This window comes from Priapulus caudatus, unplaced genomic scaffold (genome assembly GCF_000485595.1).
Source record: "Priapulus caudatus unplaced genomic scaffold, Priapulus_caudatus-5.0.1 Scaffold11, whole genome shotgun sequence".
NCBI lineage: Eukaryota > Metazoa > Priapulida > Priapulimorpha > Priapulimorphida > Priapulidae > Priapulus > Priapulus caudatus.
The window spans coordinates 1039365-1049456 of record NW_014577072.1 but is presented as its reverse complement, the minus strand read 5'-3'; the positions used below and the strand labels follow the sequence as shown (position 1 = coordinate 1049456).

Sequence of the window (10092 nt, the reverse complement as noted above, 5' to 3'; positions counted from 1 at the left end):
GTCTTCATATACATTATGATGGAGGTAACAGCGAAATCATCCCCCCCACAACTGAGGACCTGTCTACGCCACTGCTACACACACACACACAAACACACACACAAACACACACACGAGAGCGATTACATTACCTCCCTGCAACTCCGTTGCGCGGAGGTAATAAAGACAAGCACATAGAAAGAGGCAACCTACACTTTGGTACCGCTCGGTTTCTACAACAAGTAACGTTACCCACCTTAGCCATGTGTGCCAGCTGTGTGTTCCAGAACTTGCTGCGGCGCGAGAAGGCAGCGTTCTGATTGGTTGGCGCCGACGGTGCAATGAGCAATAGCGGGTTCCCTGGAAGCTTTCTCTGTAAGAGCGTTTTGAGCAGATCACCAATCAACGCCATGCAATCTCACGTCCGCAACGAAAAAGCCATTCACACCGCAATACGCCCCCGAAGCCACAATTAAAAAAAAATTTGTTTGCCCTCACCCGACCCAGGCTGTAAAGTTTGGGTAGGTAGGTCGGCTTTTTTTGAGGGCAGGGGTCTTTTTACAAATTCAGCATGGTGTCTACATGCTCGGGTGTGGAGATACCTTTTATGTTGAATATTTGTTTTGCTTGGTACATATAATGTATTGCCTACAGATTTATATAATGTACAGTGATACAATTTCTTAAAAAAAGAAAAGAAAAAAAGATCAATAAAATTGGTTGAGTCGCCCCCTTTTTGGCGGGTCGGTCGGGTGAGGGCAAACAAACAATATTTTTATTATGGCATGATGTCATCATTTGCTGCATGGACCCTGTAAAATTATACTGAGTCTATACTACACAATCTCAGCCTGTGTGGCAATGCGCTGAATGGTGACACACTGCGTGGCAACACGCTGAACAGTGACAAACTGCGTGGCAATGTGCTGAACGGTGACAAACTATGTGGCAATGCGCTGAACGTTAACAAACTATGTGGCAATGCGCTGAACGGTGACAAACTATGTGGCAATGCGCTGATGTGACACACTGCGTGGCAATGCGCTGAACGGTGACACACTGCGTGGCAATGCGCTGAACGGTGACAAACTATGTGGCAATGCGCTGAACGGTGACACACTGCGTGGCAATGCGCTGAACGGTGACAAACTGCGTGGCAATGCGCTGAACGGTGACACTGCGTGGCAATGCGCTGAACGGTGACAAACTGCGTGGCAGCGCGCTGAACGGTGACACACTGCGTGGCAGCGCGCTGAACGGTGACACACTGCGCGACAACGTGCTGTAGTGTCGCTCTCACCGGCTTGTGCTGGGTGAGGTTAGTGGCTGCGGGGTCCCACGGTCGTTTCAACAGCAGGCTGAGTGCCTCAGCGTTAGCACCGGAGTGTGATGCCACCGAGATAGACAGTGCTATCATCTTGTCGATCAGTCCGGGAATCTGAAACAAAGCAACGGCTTACCAACCTGCTTCATGAGCTGCTGAACCCCCGGTTAGCTCACACATGCTTAATGAAAACTCAAACAGATACAGTGATCAAATTAATGAAGCTTACTTCATCGTATGATTGCACATGGGTCAAGTCAATTGGTATTCTCGGATGTCCCGCAACCAGAGTTATAGTGTGACAACTGCTTAGTGCAACAAATTAATTGCATTGACCTAAACAGCAACACACATGCATATGGATTACAATTGCACCACCTTGGACTTGAGAGTTTGTAGAACGTCGAGATACGCAGCTAGCATGGGTTGGCTTAGGCTGTCTACTAGTGTCTGGTGCAGCCACTGTGTCAACTTTGTATCCTGTGCAAAAGAAAATTGCTACTGCTAGTATATCGTAATTAACACACCATAATCGCTATAAATAAAATATATATTGTTGAACTTTAGCTGTTTAGGGTAGAATTTTCCTTTTATTTAGCGAACTGTTAAGTGAGAGCTTCACAGAACAGTTGCAGTCATAGATAGGGACACTGCAACTCTTGCTGGAAATGTGAAATTGCTGGTTGTCATATTGACACTTCCATAATTAAGGATACTCTCAACCTTTTGCCCGGGTATTGCTCTAATAAAGATTAAACGTTTATTGACAAATGAATCGAATCAATCACTTGTTTTATTTATAGAGGAGATATATCTCTATGCTCAAGGCAAAAACTTTCATGAAATTTCCAGCACCTAATTATGTTACCACAAAATTTTGAATTTTTATGTAAAAATGGTATTTTGGATATTTCTCAATTACCAGAAAGAGTGAAGATACAAAATTTTCGCCACATGTTAAACACAATATGTACTAAAATAGCGCATCAGGATTTTTCTTTAAGTTTCATATTTACCAAGAAAAATTAAAAAAACTGCCTAAAATTCAAGTCGCACATTTGAATTTAAAATTTTGGCAAATAAAGAGACATAACTCATAAAATACGGCACTTAATAACAATCCCTGACGCGCTTTTTTACAGCAATATGTTACCATTAAAACGAGTGTAAAAGTAAATTATTCCGAGTTGTAATCACAGAGAAATATCCATTTATACATCGACTACTAAGTCAGAAATTGGAACGGAGAAATCAGCGTTTTTCTGACGTCAGCCGCTGCTCACTACACATGTACGCGGGCAAGAAAAACGCTCTGACAGTTCACATGTACCGTTATATGAAGAAATGAGCATGTACACAGGTGGCACATAGTGTTAGCCATCGAATAAAGTTGAAAATGAAAAATCGGTAAATTTTTTCCTAAAACCTTGACAGTATCCTTAATCTATAGTGAGATTTGGAAAGCTTACATTGATTAATTTTATACCAGATTTACTGACATTATCTGAATGCAAACATTCATTTAAACTCTTCCTAAAAGGCACAGTAAAAATGCTCAGGTAGGAGTACATAGATAGACTGCTCCAACTTTTATCATCAGCTTAGCAGCACTGTTCCTGCTGCAGTCCACAGCAAAGGTGTACATAGTCTACATACATATATCCATAGAGACTAAACAAGACTCTGCCAAGAGGTGAAATGCACCTAGTTACATTCAAGACCGTATATGTGTGACAGCTCGTCTTTCTTACGCATCAGCACTCCTTCGCTCACACCTAGAGGTCAAGCTTCGAAATGGCTATCAGCATTTATAAATTGACCACAACCACTCTGGTATGTAGCTGCAGCACATGCTTATGTGACCGTGTATTTGTACAGTTTATCAAAGACAGCAATAGAGTTTATATATTATAGCATTTGCACGCACGTGCATGCAAGCACACACATGTACGCACGCACGAACGTTAGACATCATCAATTCGTGTGGACCATGTAGGAATCCTATACCTACATACATCCGTGATTGCAAGCATTTTGATAAGGAAAGAAATTCGGTAAACTATGATGAAAAAATAAACGTTTTAAAGTTATTAGTTATAATTTTAGTTAATGTTATAGCGTTTTTACCTTACAGGTAACTCTTATCCTGACTAGCACACCTTCAACTACTAAACAATCACAAGTATGGCTAGGTAAGGTATGATATAATAAATGGTAAAACCTTAAGGTTTCACCATTTATTATAATGAATTATAATTATAATTATAATTATAATTTCACTATAATTAATGAAAAGAAATGGTTTGCAGAGCATGGTTCCAACTGGTTTTAAAATTATTGTAACTCCTGTGACAATTACTTAATATTATTTTACAGATTCGTAAACGGTGTACAAAACTGTTAACATTGCCAATAATTCGAGGAGTATGAAATAACATAACCCAGATTTATGTGTAAATATTAAAAGCAGGTGTGACATGTAATCACACTATAAGATTGTACTATTTGCCAAGTCGAACGCCAATATTTACCATACCACTCACACCCCGAATGCCAGGAATCAAAAAAGGCACAAACTCTACGTCATAAATGTTTATCAAGAAAACACCAGCAGTATTCCATCATGTGCTTTATCTACTAAACATCACACATATTATCAGGAGTAGATAATAGGGAAGTTCCCTATTATCTACTCCTGATATTATATATCTATGTTTACCTTGATTGAAACCTCAAGATTAAATATTTGTATGCAATCTAGATAACTACAGCATGCGATGTTGTCTTTAAAATTGATCACAAACCTATATCCTGTATATATATACTTTACAGTGCAGTATATCCTAAAGGTATTGCTTATCGTAGCATCTTGAGACGTTTTTGCAAGAACCTGTTTGCGCTGAGTGGCAATAAGCATGCTGCACGATTACATACTATAACGTATTACCTAGGTGGCAAACATATATGCTTCCGAACTGAGACCAATGTCAAATAGAGGTGTGCAGCACATGGTACCAACTCCGTACCCTGACCTTCGTAATACGGCAAACTATTCGCCATTAATTGCACTTTTCGCCAATCACGCGACACTCGGTAACACTATATAAACACTTGTGCGACAAGTTCCTGTGAGGCGCTGTGACGCTCACGCACGACGCACGACTGATGACGTCACTCTTTCTCTCTCACTGCTGCAGGAACGGGACCGAGCTGCGATTCGCTGCCGCGAGACTGCGAGCTCTATGGCTTCCGCTACGCGCGCAGCTCGCCGCGCGGCGACGGTAAGGGCGTGCCGTGCGCGAGCGGCGACAAGGTGCTGTGCGTCGCCGACGCCGCGCGGCGGCGCCACGTGCCGTCGCCCGTCACCGACCTCGCCGTCATGGCGTACAACATCTTCGAGATCTTCCACGTCGTCTGGAAGCTCGGCCAGCGCGAGCGCATGTGCCGCATCCCGGCCGCGATCGCGTCCGACTTTCCCGAGCTCGACGTCGTCGCGTTTCAGGAGCTGTTCACGGGCGGCTGCTGGATCGAGCGTGGGCTGTCGATGCGCGCGCTGCTCGCCGACAACGGCTTCCCCTACACGACGCGCACCGTCGGCAGTCGGCTCAGGAAGAGAGGCGCGGCGCGGGAGGGCGCGGCGCGGGAGGGCGCGCACGCGGCGGAGGAACTGAGCGGCGACGACGACGACGACGACCGGGCGGGGGAAGTGATGGGACCTAAGTTTCTCAATGGCGGCATCTTCATCGCGTCACGATATCCGATACTCGAAGAGGACGAGCACGTGTACACAATCGCCAAAGCTGTAAGCATGGAGCGCTTTGCTGCGAAGGGGGTCGCCTATGCAAAAATACGCAAGACGGTCGGGGGAGGATCCAAGATCTACCATGTCTTCGCGACACACACAAACTCCGGCGAGCAGCACGAAACGACGCGCGAGCTGCAGGCGATGGAATTTTCCGCCTTCGTAAAACAAAAGAACATCTCTGCCGACGAGCCGGCGATACTTAGTGGCGACTTCAACATGGATGGCATCGCGACAATGCCGCACGTCCTGCGCATGCTTACGAATCTGGAGGCCAACGCATTGCCATACACAGGAGACCAGTACATGACACACGAAGAGGGCTCCATCCTCGACTGGATCCTTTACAGCACCAAGCACCAGGCGCCACTGCGCGCGTCCCAGCAGATCGTGACACCGCGTGCTGCAAAGCCGTTCACTATGTGTACATTCGCTGTTACCATAGGATATGTCAGTCCCTATTCTGACAAGTGTCTGAAGGTGGAGGAACGAATCAACCTCAGCGACCACAACGCCGTCATTGGTAGATTTACATTTGCTAACTAGTGGCATGCAAAAACTCCCACGTCCATTGTGAGTGATCTGCTTCCGTATTACGTATGTCCTGTGACCATATCATGTTCTCATCTCGGCATTCAATTTGAATGAATATTCGACCATTTGGATTGATCTCAGTGTAGATTAAAACAAATTGAATCACCATCACATTTGCCACACGCTTTCGGCACATAAAAAGTTTTACATTTTCTGCCAGATGAACAAACTGGCAGATTTCCGACCGTTGTCCACTTCGGCATCATCTGTCGGAAGCGAGATCAATAACTTAGGATGTGGTAGCAGCACATACCCAGCCTACGCTCGCGAGAGCGTGGCGCACTCTGCGGGCTGTCTTGTCGACGCCGATTCTACGCATTACAGCCTCGTTGTAGGCACCCTCGTGTGCGAGTCGTGTCAACCGGTCAGCATTGAGAGCCTTGATCACCTTGTTGAAGAGTCGATTCTGAGTGAGAGTCCAGCCGACTCTGTGGAGCACACCGAAATCCTCTGTTGGAACGCACGAAATAGCACGCAGATGCAAGACACACAAAAGAGCAGCCTGCTGTTTCGTTTCTTATGAATAGTCATCACAACGTTCTGAGCCAACGGTTATGACACGTTACTTGAATGCTGACCAAAGGGAATCGGGGATGAAAATGAATTTGGAACGTAAATATGCATGGAGGCGCCACCAAGTAAGGTCATTTTTTGCTGCGACCTAAATGCTGACTTTGAGCTCATGATGACCACTATTGAACTGCACACGAAACTTTGAATAGCTACTGGAGGCTTTTGGCAACCCACTAAAAATTGGGTTGCAACATAGGCACTAACAGACGATTGATAAACCTAATGCCTTGGTGCAAATTCATATGAAACTGACATGCATCTTGGTACGGGCAACTCACCATGGCAACCACTATTGAAATATTTATGATAACGAGCACATAGAATGTTTGCTAGCCGTGAAAATATGACCAACTCGTTTAAACATGGCAAATACTTGCATTGTGATTTTCATATAAATTTCAGCAATTAAACGTACCTGGTAATGTGTTCCTCCCAGTCTTCTGGAGCATTGGTTTCCGATCTCGCAAAGTTCACGTGGCGCTCACATTCATTCATGACAGTACGGGCTTTCTGAACGTCATATGGGAGACTCGGTTTCGCTATCACACTTTCTACATCTAGGGTAACGTTGGGTTCTCTGTAAAAATTCGAGCACATATCTTGGATTATGTTAATGACCATGATGGCATCAATTAGCCAATTAGGCCCTACCTATTGTACAACGGACAGTTCAGACAATTATGTAGACATTTAATAAACCCGGCAGAGGTTGCAAAGGAAAGGTTTTTATTTGTATAAAATTTCTTATAATTTTACATGTATGTAGTCTATATGACTACAATGCAATCATCAGAAAGTTATACTATCAACTATTCTACTTTTAACTGTAAGACACATACACGTCTGCATATAATATAATTACAAGATAACTGTCACAAGTGACAGAGTTTATACACGCGGTATGACCTAAATATATGCCCTAGGTGATTCGTACGCGTGATAGCTGGCGAGCGTGAGACGTGCGGGAGAGGTCAGACGGCCTGGAGTTTTTGTCTGGAATAGACGTGTAAAGATTGTGTCTGATGTAGACGTGTAAAGATTGTGTCTGATGTAGACGTGTAAAGATTGTGTCTGATGTAGACTGTCGTGATTTTAGTTTGTTTCTTCTTGTGTCGTGCTACACGAATAACCAGGTATAAAGTTCAAGTGATAAGTTGTTTTATTCAACAGTTAGAACATCATGGCGGCAACCCTCTGCTGCCGGCAAGTCATACAATAGAAGTGAACCAATAAGAAATCAGTATTGCGTATGATGCAATCACACGTGGAAGTTAAACTTAAGAAATGAATATACCGAGATATAACTGCAAGGTATTAATTATTATACTGAGAATATGTCATAGACGAGTAAAGTTACTATTTGAGATGGACCGGTTGAGTCGAGTCTGAGAGAGAGACGTGCGGCCGGAGAAGGGGCCGAAGTTCGTGTTTGAGAGACACGTGTGGCTGGAGAATAGGAGGAAGAAGAAGAAGCTGAAGAAGAGGAGAAGGGGCCGAAGTTCGTGTTTGAGAGACACGTGTGGCTGGAGAATAGGAGGAAGAAGAAGAAGCTGACGAAGAGCAGAAGCAGCAGAAAAAGGTCAGAACTAGGTTTAAGATGACAGAGGAAGGAAGAAGAAGCCGAAGAAGCGGGAGAAGAAGAAGAAGCCGAGGAAACAAGGAGAACCCCATCTGCGGTTTTGCTGTAACAGTTCTTAATCATTTATTAGTCTATGTATATATAGTTTTTCGTAATATTGCAATTGAAGGTTGTGCGGGTGCCAACGTTGAACTGTTACATGGTTTATTAAACTTTCCATTATCTGACATTACTAAACATTTCCGTCTACAGTGTATGCGTGCGTGCACTTACTACCCCTAGCTTCAACTCGTGACAATAACCTTCTCTATCCAAACCAGGAATCCCAACATTATATTTGTCAGGTCTGCATCCTTTACAACCGAGGCAATAATTACATATACCTACTTCAACACTGCAAAAAACTCTACTTGAAATTGAAATAAGCCGAAAGTTAATTTTGTTGTCTCTGACTGCTGAGTGCTGACCACTTACAGTATATGTGGTTCCTGAGTGTTGCGAGGCTGCCTGCTAACAAACAGCATTCGGACAGGCCTAGCATTGCTGGCATCTGGATGGGAGCTCCAAGGCTTCGAATAGCAGTGGTCAAGCATTACAATGTCCAGCTCATGCTCCTGACCTGTAATACAGAAAAAAACTGAGTAGCTAATCAAGAGAGCAAAATTCACGATGTCTCTTTTCCCTGAAGCCATGATCAGTGTCTATCGGCTCTGCTGCCCACCAATAAACTTTTAATCTAGTCAACAAATGTCAGCATAATACATGATCATATATAGTGATGTGATCCACACATAAGTGATGAAATACAAAGAATTTGTACCTAAATGGGCCATGAGACAAAATACTGCACTATAGGTCGACCACCTAAAGTGAAATTTTATACCAGGTGCCACCAGATGGCGTGGCTGCCTATAAGAAACCCAATTACAAATTTGTTTTAATGATTAGTCTTACTATTAACCATAACATCTCATGTAGCTTGTCACAGACACATAAAAAGTATTTATTTGAGAAAAAAGAGGCCTAGATTCATTTCAACATTACATTTAAAACAACTAACAGACAGCACAAGTCGTAAAACAATAACTTAGTAAACCTAGTTCTGACAGTATAGCTCAATACTCAGGCTCATAGGGTCTATGTCCCCCAGGGTACTGCCTCAACTGGGTCACTATTTGATATGGTTAGGGTTAGGATTAGGGTTAGGGTTAGGGTTAGGGATAGGGTTAGGGTTAGGGTTAGGGTTAGGGATAGGGTTAGGGTTAGGGTTAGGGATTAGGGATGCATAGGCGACTCCCTAGACTCGTTAGTGGAGTAGGCGAGGTACGGTCCAGCATATTAGATAGTACCAGGGTACGTTCCGGTATACCGGACCGTACCCAGGGTACCTTCCGGCAGTACCCCGAGGGACATAGACCCTGGCAGCAATACTCAGTGCATGCAGTATAGCAGCACTACATAAACTGAGATAACATGATATATAACAATAAACATTCCTACCAGGTAACTGATAAAGAAATGATGAAGCCATACGATGACGAAGCGTGTTTGGTTCTTCGACTGGACAGTTATCACCACTGACACCAGATGACATTATTCCTGAAGATGACATATTCAATGACATTCTTCACAAACTTCTGAAAGGAATGTAGCCACAGAAGTACATTATCAATTTCAAACTAATATATCACACCAACTAGTTTGCAATTATTATCAAGAAATTCTAACATGCACGACACACCAGGGTTTCTTATAGATAAGAGGCACAAATTTAACATCGCCGTTGTGAAAATGTTCAAATGCAGTCTAAGACATTAAAATTTTTAAAATTTTGCTGGATGGGGACCCCCAGACCCCCCCCCCCCAGCAAGAGAGGGAGTTCCACCTCTCCCTCTCTGCCCCCGCGTCCACCTGCAGCGTTGAATCCATTATGCGTGTTTTTTCCCCAAGCCGGCCATTACTTCCCTTGTCTAATTTTCCGTCAGAAGAAACCCTGCACATTTACCTGACTTTTTTAGTCGAGGCACTGTACTGTACATAACCGTTGTTGTGAACAGAGTTGGCACTTGAGCTTCACATTTTTAAGCACCCAAAACAATTCCTATTATATAAAAACTCAGAAATATAGTTTGTATTGAGAGTTCTAACTTTTTATCCCAAAACATTACAACAAAGCTTTAAAATCGAACTATTATATATATATATATATATATATATATATATATACATTCATATATATCG

The 10092-nt window shown here is 43.5% G+C and overlaps 1 protein-coding gene across 1 annotated transcript in view; it reads right to left on the bottom strand.

Annotated features, from left to right (window-relative positions):
- LOC106807359 (mucin-4-like) overlaps positions 1-10092 on the bottom strand; it is a 27418-nt gene that overhangs the window by 9737 nt on the left and 7589 nt on the right. Inside the window, exons 2-8 of the mRNA XM_014809674.1 lie at positions 9352-9450; positions 8326-8470; positions 6688-6849; positions 5953-6127; positions 1682-1783; positions 1280-1417; positions 236-352 (exon numbers count right to left, since the gene is read on the bottom strand). Coding sequence (XP_014665160.1) covers positions 236-352; positions 1280-1417; positions 1682-1783; positions 5953-6127; positions 6688-6849; positions 8326-8470; positions 9352-9450 — 938 coding nt within the window. The remainder of the gene's footprint in view (positions 1-235; positions 353-1279; positions 1418-1681; positions 1784-5952; positions 6128-6687; positions 6850-8325; positions 8471-9351; positions 9451-10092) is intronic.